Raw genomic sequence first — 17,080 nt, 5'->3', positions numbered from 1 at the left:
CTCTCCTCGGTTTCCTTATTTGTAATGGGAGTGACGGCATCTTCTTCATAGGGTTGTAAGATAACCACGTGGACACGGGGTTTTAAAAGGCGTATCTTAACTTTCTCACCGTGCACACACAGAATGGTAACTCAGGTAATGACTGTGTTAAGCAACCTTATTGTGGTAATCACTTTGCAATATGTACTTCTATCAAATCATCATATTGTATACCTTAAATGTACACAGTGTTATATGTCAGATACTGGATATCTCAATCAAGCTGGGGAAAAAGGGCCTCGCAATGTTTGCCCATAGGTGACAGACAATGAATGTTTTTGTCCACGCAGGTTCCCGTATAGCCTGCAATACCTTGTGGGTTTAATACTCCTTAGGAAAGTGGCGAGGCTTCACTTTATCTGAGGTTCACCTCAGGTAATGTCTATTCAACAAGCACTGATTACCTACCAGATATTCTTTATGATCCAAAGACAGTGGCAAGACTTCTAGCAGTGACAGATATTATGTAATAATATAAACATGTAAGTGCCACGTTAAATCACATCGATAATCAATGACAGAATGGTAAATTCCACCTTGTAGATCTGAGGCAGATCTATGCACCCCTCGCCCCCCACCCCCCAAAAAAATCACAGAGAAATTAAAAACTCCCTGGCCACCTGCCAGAATCAGGCCTGAGGAGACGTCCTCAGTGCGTAGCCTAGTCTCGGGAAAACTACCCACCCTGGCCCCCTCTCCCTCCACGTGTGGGCTGTTCAGAAAGACCGGCCACCAGCAGGTGACGGGACATGGCAGAGACCGTGGCTTCTCATTTACTTTCTTGGAGATGATGTTTTCTAAAATGAGGTAAAATGGAAAACGAATTCTGCTAGGTTGCACTTAGGTTTAACTCCTGCCGCTTTCTAGTGGAAGCGTGCAATGCAGTTCCTAAGCTTAGGGCCAAACGTGCACTTCTGTCTCTACTTGTTTCAAAACCAGAGACTCAGCGCAAACATCGTATTTTTTTTTTTTTTTTACTTTTTTATTTTTGGCCGTACCGTGTGGCATGTGGAATCTCAGTTCCCCGACCAGGGATCGAACCTGGGCCCCGTGCAGTGGAAGTGGAGTCCTAACCACTGGACCGCCCGGGAAGTCCCAGTGCAGACATCCTAGTTTGCAGATGAGGAGGGTGCCGTGCAGAGAAGTGGCCCAGGTGAGGCCCCACAGTGAGCCAAGGGCAGAGGGGGGCTGAGATTCAACCCCCTCCACCTCCTGTCCCGGGCTGGATGATCTCGTAGTACGGTGCTGCCACGCCCGTGTGTTCCCCGCAGAAGCAGGAGGTGGCTGGGTTTGCATCTCAGGACCAGCCCCTCCCTGATATCTACTGTATACATATGGAACACAGATGGATAATTTGCTCTTGACATTTAAACACAGGAAACCATGGCTGCTTGTGATGAAAGTTTTAAAGATTCTAATAAAAATTTCACAAGTGGGACAGTGGTTTTTAAAGGGAAAATGGTTTTGTGGAACACTTGTCCTTTAACACGATTGTCTGAGAAAGTAAGTGTCATGAGGCTAAAGCGCTTCCTTTACTTCTGAGTGGAAGAATGTGCTTATTATAATCATCCCCTTTTTTTAAGAATAATGAGCTTGCCAGTTTGCTCTAAATACAGAGCACATAGACAAATGACACAGTCCAGTTTTATTTTACTTAATTAGAAAAAGAATGTTTAAAAACCACAACTCTGTGCTGTTTCTGATAGATATTTAAATACAAAACAGTTCAAATTTAGCACAAGTGATATAGGCTAAGGCGTAACTGGATTTGGATTAAAGTCATATGAGCCAAATGATTCCTCTTGAATGTTTGAAAGGAAAGGGTGTTTGTACGAAGTCATGGGGTGAGGCCGGGGTCTGGGGGAGAAGGGTGCAGAGTGGGCAGGCTCTGGGCTTGTGCCCCTGAGCTTTCGGCTCCGGCTCCGAGCAGACTGAGCAGGTGTGGCAGAGCAGCTCGGCGGGGGGAGCAGTACGCGTCCGTCCAACACCCCAAAGCTGGCTTTGCGGACGTGCTCCTTTCTAGCGCTTAGATGGGGTTTTTTCTCGGCTGCCAGGAAGCAGGGAGTGGGGCTGCGTTGAGTGATTATCTGGGAGCGGCCAGGCATAAGCTCAGATGCTTTGGAAGACTGAGGGAGGGGGGTGGGTATGGACAGAGAGATTCTTCTCAGATTCTTCTTCCTTTTGTGGATGGGGGAAGAGGGTGCTTGGTGACATTTTCTTGAGAATGCAAGGAAGAATACAGGTTTGAAAGGTTTATAATTGTATGTTAGAACAGAGCTACACCGATATTGAAAAAACAAAAAAAGGCATGCATGGTAAACACACTTTTATTTAAAATTCAGATTTCTGAAACAACCGTACTAAGAGTGGCATCATAGGTCTTTAGCTAAATAAGACATAGCACGAAAATAACGTTCACTTTAACTTTTGAAGGTTTTTTAAAAAGCACCACTTAAAACGTACATATCCCCCCAAAAATTAAATGTAGAAAAACTGTTCTATCTCAGGAATGAGTTTGAGAATGCACAGGGAAACCACAGAGACAATTTTTTAACCTCTGGTTATTGATAGGGAGCACTAAATTCAAGAGGATTTGGAGATTTTCCTACATTGTTCACTTAAAGGACCACAGGTGCAGCGCTATCAGAGTTTCTTGGTAAATTTCTAGCCCTTTTCACAAATATGGTTACTGGCCAGATTTCTAAAACTTAAATTTGTCACCCAAAAAAGTAAAGTATAGGATTTACAAGTATTTTATTTTTTGAGAAATTTTGAGAAAGGACCACAAGCGCAGCACACCAAAAAATAAGTGGAACCAGTTTTAATAATCTCTGAAAACTTTTAAGTTCTAGATTTATTTTGAAACCAACTTCCAAACAAGACAGAATAAAATCAATACATATGTATACTACACCGCTGAAGCAGCTTCAACTTGCCAAGACATCTTCAGAGCGCTCCCTCTGAACTCTTTCCTTGGAGCCTCGGGTGATCTTCCGCTGTCACAACAGCGGCCCTGCTGGAAGATCCCTCTTGGGTGTTTGCGCTGCCAGCGCGGGCCGTCCTCAGCCCCATCTCTGCACCAGCCCAGGCCCGGGTGCTGGGACGGTCGCGCTCACCCTGCGTCCCTGCCTCACCGCTTGCTGGACCGCTTCTGGGACTTCTCCGGGCTGCCCCGCTTCCCCGGCGGGGAATGACGGGCAGGGCCTCGAGCGTGGCCGCTGTGCTTGTATGGGTGGGTTCTGTGCTTCTGCCGGCATTCCTCCTTCTGGTCCTGGCTTGTCGCAGGTTCCTTACTGACCTCTTTTTGTTCGTGGTCTTGGTCTTTCTGGGAGGGCAGTGTGTTCTTAATTGTGTTAATTAGAAATCTTTTATTTGTACCAACCAGAGGACACTTCATCCTGGGGGAAAAAAAACAATCACAAATCAAACAAGGACTCCAAAGCGGAACCCTCCGATCGTGGCAAGCGCCAAAGAACTCTGCTTCCACAGAATCGAGTCTCTGAGTTTGTTCAGCTTTCCTTGCATGCCACCTAGTGTAAACTCTGAGCACAGGGGAGAAAACCCAAGACACTTAGAATTCTGGAGACAGACTGGCTGGACCTTATCTGAAGACTTTAACCCTTTCTTCCTTGTTGGGACTAACTTTCCCAACAAGTACCGCAATGTTACGTATAGGCGTTGGCCACAACCCAAATTACCTGAGTCATTTAATAGTATCTCCTTATACCACAAATGCCTGATTTGACTAGAATCTGCATTTTTAGTTAAATTTATGGTGGCTTGTTTTTAAATATCAAAGAAGAAGGATCAGTCCCTCCCTGAGGAACAAAAAAAGTATACCTTGCTATATCGTGAATACTGGAGCTACATGATCTACTCTAGAAATAAAAAAATATCTAAAGAATCTATTAAATGCGATAATCACCTTTTACCCTCTAAAAAACTTAAAGTTTCTATTTCAGGACTTTCTGTTTCAGAGTCTGTGCTCTGTCCCGGAGCACTGTTCCCACGTCTACCCTCTGGGTGACTTTCTGTGCAGTGTACATTTCAGGGGCTTCTGAGTCAAGTTCACCCAGGAGGAAGGATGTAACTGGTTAAATCGTTAATTTATATGTTTAGGTATATTTATTTATTTATTTATTTATTTATTTATTTATTTATTTTTATAATATTTTAATGAGATTCTTGTCTGCTTACATTCTTTTTTTTTTTTATGTATGTATGTATGTATGTATGGCTGTGTTGGGTCTTCGTTTCTGTGCGAGGTCTTTCTCTAGTTGTGGCAAGTGGGGGCCACTCGTCATCGCGGTGCGCGGGCCTCTCACTATCGCGGCCTCTCTTGTTGCGGAACACAGGCTCCAGACGCGCAGGCTCAGTAGTTGTGGCTCACGGGCCCAGTTGCTGTGCGGCATGTGGGATCTTCCCAGACCAGGGCTCGAACCCGTGTCCCCTGCATTGGCAGGCAGATTCTCAACCACTGCGCCACCAGGGAAGCCCCTAGGTATATTTATATACTCAGTATTTGTTTTATTTTTCAGGTGTAGTAAACCTTTCATTTTAGAAAAGAAAACCCCACACAGATGAAAACCTGAATACTTCTCTTGGCCTTGAGCCAAGGAGGAAACCGATCCGTCCTAATCGTGTTACTCAGGGTGGCTGGTAGTAAACAAAAATGAATGTAGTATTCCATAATCTCCATCTTTGTATCAATCTTTAATTCAAGGAGAATCCCACGCAATACCTCAAAAGCAACCCACCAGCAGCCCCACTGCAGTGATTTTCTCGCGGAAGAGAAATGTAAGGGGTCACCAGCCAAGTGTCCCTGTTATGGCGGTCAGGCCACCTCAGGCAGCCAGAATGGCACTGAATCTGTGAGTAAAAGGAGGAGGAAAAAAAGAGAAGAAAATGGATCCTGCTGCGAATAAGCAGCTCTTGCGCCTGCCTGGAGAGAAAGTACCCGCGAGGTCTCGGGAGCGGTGTGTGCGCCCCTGTGCCGGTGTGCTTAATGCTCAGGCTGGGAAGACTGACGGGGAACGAGCAGCAGTGAGGAGAAGGACTCAGGGAGGCAAGGACGCAGGGAGCCGCAGAAGCGGTCGGAACGCTGGGTGGGGACGGCACTGGAGGTTTGCTTTTCTTTCATTGCTGAAGTTCAGAAGCCACGGTGATGAGGAGCAAAGAAGAAAGGCAACCACAGAGAGCAAAGAAAACCCACGGGTCTGCGTGTGAGACTGGGGGAGGCTGAGCTTCCAGAAAAGCACACCAGCGTGACGCTCCTCAGGGGCCCCAAGGCATAGCCATGTGTACCTCCCAGAGGTACAGGATCGGGACACCTGTGCAGTTAGGAGGGACGGCCAGGCTCTGACCTCAGTGACTTTACAGGATTATCACCGCATCCAGGCACTGACTGGCTGATGACACCTGGACCACCGCAGTCGCAAGCTCAGCAGAGATTCAGAAGAGCACGACACACGCGTGTGTTACAGAGCAGCACGACTCCGCCAGCCTGCGGGAAGGGACTGCCCTTCAGTGCGGAACACAAGGAGCCCAGGGGCCCCTCTTTGCCAGCTGTGGCCAGGGCTTACTGCAGGAGCTGATCATGTTCGTGAGCAGCAGAGCGCCCATCTCTCGTGGATGGGGCAGACTAGGAACGGCTGGTGCAGAACAGCCAGCTACAGAGGAATCCTGGGGCCTTTTCAGTGCAGTGGGTCGTCAGCGCTGGTAAAACTGGTCAGTTCTTGTCTGGATTCAACAAAGAAGGAAGGTGATTATTGCCAGATAGGACAATAACCCAAGATACTAAGACCTTTGGAAACTGCTGGCGCCTTCAGCTGCATTTTGCCGTCTTCCACGTGAGGTCATCTCCAGCACCATGTGCCTGCCTGAGATGGACAAAGCTCCTCCTGGGCTAGAGACCGGCAGGGGTCATGCTGTGAGTGGGGACCACGTCGGAGGAGGCATCCCTAGCTCCCCGCAGCTCGTGTAACCCGCCGACTCAACACAGGGACCAAAGAGCTAGCGTAGAATGAGGTGGTTTTCTGGAACAAAGTCCACAAGAAAACTGGCCTTTACATCGCTTTTTCACATCAAAGATGCGATTTTTAATGCTGGTTGTGCCTGGTTTGTGTCCACCTTCGAGGTGAAAAGTAAAGCATGGCTTGGAGAGAACTTGGTTTACTTGGGTGGGGGGAGGAGTCGGGGGTGGGGTATGAAAGCGACTCCCCCAGATACGCCAGGACACATTTTAGAAATGGTGACAAGTGCTCACCCACACTCCACTGATAAATGAGGCAGGACAACGAGATTGGGGGGCCGGGGTGGGGGAGCAGTTGAGGGCAGATGTGAAGGGACACCTGGTAAATGATTCCACATAAAGAAAGTATAAAATCTGCACTGAACATATTGAAGCATAAGGAGAATAACATCAATGCTGAATGTGAGGAAGTCCCTGGCAGAGAGCGGCTCTGGCCTGTAATGTGGCCATTAATGTTGCGGAATCTCACCGCCAGTTGTCCTACGGCTACAAAGTCATACAACACAGTATACACATGGGCTCTGGAATCATACCGTCTCTTAGGCCAGACCTTGGGCATGTTAAATAATCTCCCTGTTGTCTCTCATCTATTAAATGGGGACAACAGTGACTATTTTAGGGGACCGGACGCAGATCACAGGAGTGAGGATGTGCTCAGAACGACGCCTGATACGCAACAAGCACTTAGTAAAGGCTAGCTCGGTGTGCAGCCTCGTCCCCCGACTCGATTCGCTTTGTGACCATGGGAAAGTTACTTAACGCCTCTGTGCCTCACTTTTCTATTTGTAAATGGAAGCGATAGAAGTATCCACCTATTGCAAGGGTCTAATGAGATAATGCATAAAGCACTTAGCACAGGGCCTGGCATATGGTAAATCTTCAATAAATGTTACCTATGGGGCTAGGATTTCTTATGCATAATTCCAAAATTTGAAAACCAAGTTCTTTTTCTGATACGACAACTCATTTGGCAGCCAGACCTGGCCTAACCTGACGCTGGGCACTTCTTTCTACTCTGTATCCCGTTTGAGGGAAGCGTTCATATGCTTTGCTGGGGAAATGATCATGTGTTGAACAAGTACCATTGGGGTATTTGTTGTGCACACTGTCTGGGCTATAGTACCTATCTAAAATGTGAAAATATCTAAATTTAGCAACTTACCTGGATCCGAGGGCTTTACACAAGGGATTGTGGACCCATATTATTACTATTCACTCTCCCTTCATGAAAAAGAATATATATAGCACTCAAGTTAATATATCAGGGATTTGTCCATGATGGAAACTCAAGACAGCTAAGTCTCAAATCACCTGGGATAATAAGTTAATCAAGAACAGAGAAGAGGGCTTCCGTGGTGGCGCAGTGGTTGAGAATCCGCCTGCCAATGCAGGGGACACGGGTTCGAGCCCTGGTCCGGGAAGATCCCACATGCCGCGGAGCAACTGGGCCCGTGAGCCACGATTACTGAGCCTGCGCGTCGGAAGCCTGTGCTCCGCAACAAGAGAGACCGCGACAGTGAGAGGCCCGCGCACCGCGATGAAGAGTGGCCCCCGCTTGCCGCAACTAGAGAAAGCCCTCGCACAGAAACGAAGACCCAACACAGCCAAAAATAAATAAATAAATAAATTTAAAAAAAAAAAAAAAAGAACAGAGAAGAATGTCTGACGTTTCTCCATGAAAAAAAAAATGATTGAAAAATGAAAAGAACCTGAGCCATCAAGGAAAAACGAAAAAGATGTTTTACAGAAATGTTCATAAAAATGGTTACAGTTTTAAAGTTTTGGTACTTCAGATGGTTAAACTTCTGTATCTGCAAGTTTCACTTTCCAGGATATCTCAATTCTCCATTGATACCAGAGTCAGTGGGCTACTGGGTAGTACCTCTGAGCTTATAATTTGCATTTCCTAATGGTCTGTAGACTCTGTTTGTAGATGGTCCTCAGGTATAAATAACACTGGAGGCTGGAGTAAGTGGGTGATCTCGAAGGTCCTTCCACTTTTGCGTTTCTCCACGCATGTTCTGTATGTTGGCCCTTCAGAACGTGACCCTCCTCTCCTTCATCACATTAGGAAATTATTTCATTGCTCTGTCTCCTTGTTTCTCAGCTCTCTTAGTGCCCTGTTTTTCTGTATTTGAGATGACACAGTAAGCTAGCGTTAGATCCTCAGCCGTCCTAAAGCCTTCTTTATATCAGCATCGAGGCAAAAGCCTGAGCCCTGCGGCACGGGCACAGGCCTGGCTGCTGGGCGGGTCTGTACCGGCTTCGTCCCTGGCTGCGCCCAAGGATGTGGAGTGGGGACCACAGGAGGCCACAGGATGAGCAGCTGCTTTCCTGTGGAACTCTGACCCCAACTCTGTTGACTTTCTCACGCTGGCTAGTTACTTTTGTTTTGGGTTCATTTTTGATTTTAGAAAGTTATACTAGCTCATGTGGGAAGAGCCAGATTTAAGGTGCTAACAACATAAATGGATATAAAACTCTAAATGGAATGAGACTGGTTAAAACTGCTCTAGAAAGTACCCATGACAGCACCGTCAGACTCAAGAGCCGGCATCCTATCCACGTTAAACCTGACAAGCGAAGCGAGTCCCTTCACTTTCAAAGCTGTGAACCCAGAGGCTGAGAGGAAGGGCTCCGCCTGCCACGGGAGAGATTAAGATGGGCTGAGGCCAGGGCTGTAAGTTTCAGCCTTCTTTCCCTTTTTCTCAAGTAGGCACACTGTGTAACACTGTGTAACGTCATTTGCAAAAATGAGGCTCTTTCTCCCCGCAGGAATCATACTCAACTTATGAAAACCAGTAAATTATAAAACAAATCTAGAGAACAGAAGGGGAAAGATAAATGCAGTTTCTTTTTCTTTCTGATTTTCATACTTCTGTCTCTCTGCTGCTGAAGGACAGAGGCAGTAACAGCTAACATTCTGCAGATACAGACCTGCCACGTTTGTGTCTAAAGTAGTTTCATGAATGTGACCCCTCCAATAGTGACACATGACCGCTAGCCAATAGGAACGACGACAGCGGTGTTGCTGACACTGACGGCGAGCAGTTCCCTGTGCCCTTGCGTTGCCAACGCCTCACTTCATCTCTCCGCCGTCTCCCCTCTTACAGATGCACAAGAGCCAAAGCACCTTATCCAGGCTCCCAAGTCGGAAGGACGTGGAGCTGGGATTGGGACCGGAGTCCGCCTTCCCAGCACCATCCCAGCTGGGACAGAAGGAGCAGATGAGAGAAAGGCACCTGCGGAGTAAGCAGATGGCCCAGAGCAGGCAGGGAAGGAAACCGCAGGTGAAAAGCTGTCAGCGCGCTGGCCGCCGGGGCTGCTCCGTTCGGGACGGACTCCTAGAAGCAGATCTAAGTCGGCTAAGAGCTCCGGCCGTGCAGGAGCCCAGGTGAGTCTGACACAGACAAGGACAAAGGCACAGAACTCCCTGCACACACGTGACTTGGAGATTTGTGAAGTACATCAGGCTGTGGGAAACTAGGGTCCCTCTTCTTCTGTTTAGGGAAATAGAGCCTCGGGATCGTGGAAGCCGGGTTCAGTGCATTGCGCCCCGATTCATTCCTTTATTCTATGGCCAGAGCCCTTTCCACGCCAGCAAACGGCATTTTATCTTCCATTCTGCACGTTGCTTTGCATGATCACGGATGTACGTCTAAAGTAACAGCCACAGAAAGCAGCACAACTACCCTTCCAGCGCCCCAAGGAACCAGGTAATACTCTTGACCTGATGCTGTGGTTGGTTACAGCTTACCTCGTTCAACACGCCGCAGTCACCGTAACCACCCACGGCGCCACGGGTTATACTTTGGCAATCAAGTGCCTTAGTCATCTGAGAAGGTCTTTTATAGTGTTTTAATCCCCACAGCAACACCGTTAATCCTTAATTACACTGCATACTGAGGCCTGAGGCAGGTTTTCAATATGCTCCGTCTCCACCACTACACCCAAAAGTAATGAAAAATCGTTGACATACGTGTACATATATATCTGCAGTATTTATTTTTAAAAATCTGAGAATCTTTCATACGTAAGGCACTATGCTAGGTCCTGCAGCAAAAATACATACCAGGCTACCTGTCTGTGTTGACGCTGTTTAGGAGACGGCCAGGAGGAACAGGAGGTGTGGCCAGGCGAGGGTCAGAGGCGGGGGTGTGAGTAGCGGGGCCCTGGGATGCACAGGGCACGATCCCGGCCCCCTCCTCCCTCAGTAGGACAGGTCGTTTCCGCAGCCGCGTAAGCCAACGGGAGCGCATCCAGGGCTCCCTGATCCACTTTCATAACCAGACAGGAAGGGGATGGGAACGTGGGAAGCAGGGGCAGGACGCACGGCGCTCTGCGTGCTGACAGTAGCCACAGAAGGAAGGCTCTAGACAAGAGGGATCCGTGCTGGTCCCATCAGCAGTTAACCAGGACTTGGGAAACCTCTTTGGGCTCCATGTTCTTTAACTGGAAAGTCAAGGCTCTGGGTCTCCGCGGCCCTGAAATACTGCCAGGAGCCTCACCCACGAGTCAGTCTGAGACTCAAGCCCTCCCTGCCCTCCCCGCTGGTCCCAGCATGTGGTCTGGCGCTCAGCGGCGGGCTTGTCTGCGTCCACCTGTGCGTGAGCAGCTTCGAGGCCGGCACAGTCAGGCTTCTGAACCGCTGCCTGCGCCTGGCCTCTTAATGTACCGACCGGTACTGAGCAAATCTTCAAACTAGTAGAAACACCACGTGCCTCAGTGGAGACTGGGGCAATGATTTGCTTCTCAGTAATCGAAAGCTGATTACGTAAAATGGAAGAAAACGTAGGTGGTGCTCCCCCTTATCACCAGGTTGACCCCCAGCCAAACAGAGGAGCACCCAAAACGTCATTCCCCTTACAACAACTGGGTAAAGAAAACTGAAAAATCATTTTCTCTCAAATTCAATCTTTGGAAGTTTTTGTACCAAAACATAAGCCTCTCCAACGTATAAGGCTGAAATCGTACAGGCAGTAGACTCAAGCATTATCCTGGGCAAAGATCAGCTGACGTGAATGTGACCAGAATAAAAACAGCTTTGTAGACAATGAAGCTGAGCAAATTTCTGAAATTTGTGCTTCTAAATTCCTCTATGTTGACTGAAAGGAAGTCACGTGGGCCAATATTTCAGCTTCTTTGAGGCTTCTGTCAAGAACAGCTTCTCAAGAGATACTTTTGCTGAAATACATCCAAGGAAGTATATAGCACCAAATGGTTTCTTTCTTTACACTACAAAAAATGGCATCCCAGTTGCATTTTCTTTAGTTCAGCAATCTCTTTCTGGCAACGGCTCAACTACCTCACTTAAGATCTCTCTCATGCAATATCCAAGAGGAGAAAATAATGTCACTCACTCTAGTTCTGTTTCAAATTCTAAAGCCAATGTGAAGATCTTCTAGATGCTTAGAAACGCAGACCATTGCCCACTAGTAAATGACCGATTGCTTCTTTTGGATATCTGTCCACTTGACAGGGATGGGTCTTGGGACTCCTGTGGCTGGCCACCTGGCCACCTGTCTGCTCCTGGGAGGAGTGTGGGAATGCTCTCAATTCTGCAGAGCAGGTTGGTATCATTCTTTTTAATAAATAGGGATTAGCATAGTGTTTTTCACATTTGTGTGCACTTTAGAATCACCTGGGTATCTTTTTAAAACCCCAAAGCTCAGGCCATACCCCTAACTAATAATCTTTGATGGTGGGAAACAGATACTTGTATTTTTGGAAGCTCCTCAGATGATTTCAAATGTGCGGGTAAATTTGGGAACCACTGGATTAGTGGTTAAAAGTTTTATTTACACACATACACACACGCACTTATTTAAACAGATGTAGAACCAGGTGTTCCCCTGGAATGAGCAGGATGGGAAAGGTGTTCTTTGTCCCAGCACCGTGGGCAGAAGCAAGTCATGGTTTTCCTTGGACCAGACCTCCCTTCACAGCCCGTCCCTGTTAGGTGTGCTGGACCAAAAGCTGCCTCAAGGAAAAGTTCTGTGAGACTGTTTGAGCTGCAAGGTGACCTAGCTGGGTATTCAGATGTAAGTGAGCCATCACTTCAAAGAAAACAACTCACAGTATTCACTGCTGACGATAAAGCTGAAGCTTTCAAATGAAAGAAAATTAGACTTTTGGAAAACAGTGAACTTGACAGTTTCCCAACACTTAAACGACTTTTCTGATGAGATGAGTGGTGATATTAACAAATGTGTTCTAAAAATATTATATAATGAAATGTGTCAACATTTGGAGGAGCTTCATAACTCAGCGAACCAATATTTTCCAGATGACCAGTTCATGATATTACGAAACCATGCATGAGTGGAAGATCTAGTAAAAGTGCAAGGTAGACAAAGGGATTTTATTGTAACAGCATATGAAAAGTCCACATTATTAAAAAGAATGTGAAGAAACTACCACTTGTTGAGGTTACTTGCAAGTAGTGATGCAGTATAAAAGAATGCCACAATTTTCTGAAAATGCTATTGAAGTACTTCTTCCTTTTCCAAATACGTATCTGTGTGAAATCAGAGTCTCTTCATATACTTCAACCAAAATAACATATCACAACAGATTGACTGCAGAGGCAGATAGGAAAATCCAGGTGTCTTTGATAAGCCAGACATTAAAGAGGTTCGCAAAAATATTAAACAGTGCCACTCTACTGAATAGGTAAATTTTTGCAAACATAGCTATTTTTATAAAAAATATATTATCTACACATGTGACATGTTTATTATTTTTTAAAATAAATCAATAAATACTTTAAAATTGCTCAGTTTTAATTTCTAATTCAGTAAATACCGATAGATATAACCCATGTAAAAAGTTCTGTGGGGTCCTCAATAATTTTCAAGAGTGTAAAGGATCCTAAAGACCCCAAAATTTGAGAACCACTGTTATGAGAGTTGAAAAAAAATAGCGGTGTCAACAGGAATGCTTGTCTTGTCACCTCATGGGAGAGTGTGAGTTTCCCATCCTGTTCTCCCAGGATCCACCTCTTATAAATCTGGAGCTGGAGCGTCTTACTTTGTCTGCCATTTTTTACTCTCTTTTCAACATCCTTCTCCCGCCCTTCTTGGGAAGAGGCTGCTAGTTGCCCCCCCAATATCCATTCTTCCTTTCTTTTGTAGTAAAAGAACCTCAGATTTTATCTGGCACATGACTGACTGGGAAAAAAAGACTGAGTTCCTGGCCTTGTAGCTGGTGTAGACATGAGACTAAATTCTGGCCAATGGGGTCCATGTAGAAATGGCACAGACGACTCCTGGGAAGTGTGCTTGAAGGGGCCGGGGGCATGCCTCTTCCTCTTCTTCCTTTCTGCTAACTAAAATGTGGAAAAGACTCACACCCTTTGGTTGGGAGATTTGGAAAACTGTAAGGAGCCCGGGTCCTCCATAACTCTGGAACAGCCCATCTAACTGATATGATACCCAGAGAGGAGGTCAGTCAGTACCCGACAAATCTCAAGCTGTCCTGTGCATATGGCAACTCTGCTCAGGAAAAGCAGAGGTGATGTTGACAGACTAGTTCTTTGACCCTCAGAAAGTTCTACCAAGCCAGTAAGTGGCACTAAGGTTGTCAGGATAAATGACTTCCATCAGGAGAGCTGCCTAGTAACAAGTGATCCCCTTCAACACTTCTCATCTGGCAAGAACCCTGACTGATATTTTCTCATCCACTTGTCAAGTCATCTGAATTTATGATTTAGCTTTAGGCTGATTCTTTCACAAAAGGTATTAAAATGGACCAGTGACTACTGTCAGCCCGATCAAGGTCCTGCCTTACACCAAAAACCAAAGCAGCCTGCCCCTACCAAAGTTTGCACGAATCTAATTCATATTAGTAGAGGCACCTTATCTCCCCTCTGTTAAGGACAGAGGGCTGGAAAGAAGAGAAGAGAAGTAAGAAATAACATGTATTGGTGAAGATGTGAAGAAAATGGGACACTTGTGCACTGTTGGTGGGAATGTAAATTGGTGCAGCCACTACGGAAAGCAGTATGGAGCTTCCTCAGAAAATTAAAAAATAGAACTACCGTATGATCCAGCAATTCTACTTCTGGGTATTTACCTGAAGAAAAAGAAAACACTAACTCGAAAAGATATCTGCACCCACGTGTTCATTGCAGCTTTATTTACAACAGCCAAGATATGGAAACAAGCTAAGTGTCCACTGATGGGTGAATGGATAAATTGTGGTATACACATACAATGGAATACTATTCAGGCATAAAAAAAGAATGAAATCTTGCCACGTGTGGCAACATGGATGGACCTTGAGGACATTACGCTAAGTGAAGTAAGTCCAACAGAGAAAGACAGATACCGTATGATCTCACTTACATGTGGAATCTTAAAAAAAAAAAAAAAAAAATCAAGCTCATAGATAACAGAGAGCAGATTGGTGGTCACCAGAGGCAGGGGTAGGGGAGTCAAGGGGTCAAAAGGTAAAATGAAAAAAGCCAACCACATAGGTGGTTATATACACCAAGTCAGGAGATCTGACGAATCAACAATTAACTGGAGCAGTCAACCATTTAAATTTATGTTCCTCCTTAGTTCCAACTAGAAAAAAAAAAGGATATGCTCATTCTTGTAAATACAACTTCTAATTTTTAAGGAATTATAATTCTGTCACTGACAAATGAGATTTGTAACTGCAATTTAAAAATAGCAATGTCATATCTAAAAATCTTGTGGGATATTTAAAAATATGGCATTTAAGTTTATACATGAGAAAAACTGTATTTGAGGGAAAATTCATAGAAATGGTAGAAAACATTGACCATTCAATGAGTATCCTTTGTCTGAAATTGGCATTGAAACTGATATTCACTCCACCTGGCCTGGTACATCTAGAACATTTATTTATTTTAGTCCAGACCAGTTAGATGGCACTTTATATGGCAATAAAAAATCCAAACAAACGAAAAAAGAAGTTAAGAGCAGATTTAACTAACATTTAGTAACTGACTGCTCCATGCCGGGAACTATGCTGAGTGTTTCCACATACATTATCTCACCAAATTTTTACCGTATCCTTCTAGGAGGTCGCTATTTCATTGAAATCTAAAATGATTACAAATGTTACACAAAGATTGACTCACATTGGATCATTTCATCTTATTATACCACTGCATCCATAAATACATCAGAATGAACTTCTAAAAGATAATAGCTTTTAAAAAATAAAATAACAGCAATACTATTATCACACCTAAAAAAAAAAATCAACATCAATTCCTTAATATCATCAAATACCCTTGTTTCAATTAGTTTGGATAAGGATCCAAACAAGGTATACACGTAGATGTGTCCCAAATCTATTAAGTCATAGGATACTCCTCCTCCTTTTCTCCTTGCAATTCATTTGTTAAAGAAACTGGTTTGTCTGTCCTGTAGAATTCCCCACATTTTCGTAATTTTATCTCTATAATGTCATTTAGTATGTTCCTCTGACCTCTATTTCCTGCAAACTAGTAGTTCTAACTAGAGACTTGATCAGATTCACATTCAAGTTCTTTACAAGGATGTCTCATAAGTGGTGGTACCCTCTTCCTATTGCATCTTCTCGTGGTATAAAGATTGATGGATGAGTCCAGGTGTCGTCAGCCTGACCCACTCATCAGAAAGTTCCCCATCAGCTTCTCATCTGATAGATTTAGCAACCGTTGATGATCTTTGCCTAGATCCAGTGTATCATTAGGGATTGTAGAATAACGACATTCTTTTTATATTTAGATCAGGTTTACTGAGGTATGGTTTATACAAACTAAAATTTATCCTTTTAAGTAAATAGTGTGATGAGTTTTGACAAATGTGTGTAGTCATGTGATCATCACAAGAGTCAAGATATAGAGCATTCCCAGCACCCAGAAAAGTTCTGCAGTAAATTCAGTCCTTCAGCCCCTACCTCCTGGCAACCGATGAGGGGTTTTCTGTCCCTATGGTTTTGGCTTTTCTAGAAGGTCATATAAATGGAATCTTATAATGTGTAATGTTTTGAGTCTGGCTTCTTTCATGAGCATAATGCTTCTGAGATTCATCCATGCAGTGTGTATCAGTAGTTCTGTTCCTTTTCGTTATTGATGAGGATGGGACATGTGGATGTTACAACTGTGTATCCACTCATCAGCTGATGGTCATATGTGTTGTTTCCAGTTTTGAGCTATCATGAATAAAACTGCTATGGACGTTACTGGACAGATTTTTGTGTGGGCTTACATTGTCAGCTCTCTGATAGGTAGTTAGAAGAAGAATTCTGTATGGTGAGTGCATATGTATAAGAAACTGCCATTTGTTTTTCAGAGCGGCTGTATGATTTTACATTTCCACCAACAATATGTGAGCATTCTCATTGTTCCAAATCCTCCTCCTTATTTGGTGCTGTCAGTCTTTTTTTATTTTGGCCAATCTAGTGCATGTGTAGTGAATAAGTAACTGTGGTTTTAATTTGCATTTTCCTGATAACTAATGATTTGAGCATCTTTTCAAATGCTTATCGGCCAATTTGATATCATTTCTGGTGAAGTGTTTATTCAAATCTTTTGTCCATTTTTAAATTAGATAGTCTGTCTTGTAATTGAGTTGTTATTCAAGTGATGATAATCTTATTCTATAGTCCTACATTTAACAGTTGCAATTCTATAAGGAAGTTTTCTTTCATCAATTATTTTGCAACTTTGAAGTATCACTTGTACAAGGAACAGGATAAATGCTTGGCTCTTCCTCACTATTTACCAGTTTTACAATAATTTGACCCCTTAGCCTCATCCAAAAGTTTCTTGATGTGATTTTTATTATGACCTTATGGATTTTAACATATTTTAGGTTATCTCAATCATTATTGCTTTATTCTTTGATGATTAAATTATCCCATCTTTGACTAGTGGGAGGCCTTTCAAGTTGGTTCCTGTGTCTTTCTGACATGACTACAGTAGTCTTTGACAGTTTTACTTTCTGATCTGATAAGATTTTCTGGCTCTTCTTATACATTTCCTATCTATGT

At 44.4% G+C, this 17,080-nt stretch overlaps 1 protein-coding gene across 1 annotated transcript in view; it reads right to left on the bottom strand.

Annotated features, from left to right (window-relative positions):
- Nucleotides 1-2,875: 2,875 nt before the first annotated feature.
- The window catches only part of POLR1D (RNA polymerase I and III subunit D), a 43,060-nt gene continuing 28,855 nt past the window's right edge, over nucleotides 2,876-17,080 (bottom strand). The window contains exon 3 of the mRNA XM_059903149.1: nucleotides 2,876-3,437. Within this exon, the coding sequence (XP_059759132.1) occupies nucleotides 3,170-3,437 (268 nt within the window). The 3' untranslated portion in view covers nucleotides 2,876-3,169. The remainder of the gene's footprint in view (nucleotides 3,438-17,080) is intronic.

This window comes from Balaenoptera ricei, chromosome 18, assembly GCF_028023285.1.
Source record: "Balaenoptera ricei isolate mBalRic1 chromosome 18, mBalRic1.hap2, whole genome shotgun sequence".
In the NCBI taxonomy this organism is placed as follows: Eukaryota; Metazoa; Chordata; class Mammalia; order Artiodactyla; family Balaenopteridae; genus Balaenoptera; species Balaenoptera ricei.
The sequence above is the reverse complement of the archived record's forward strand: the minus strand, read 5'-3'. Positions and strand labels throughout refer to the sequence as shown.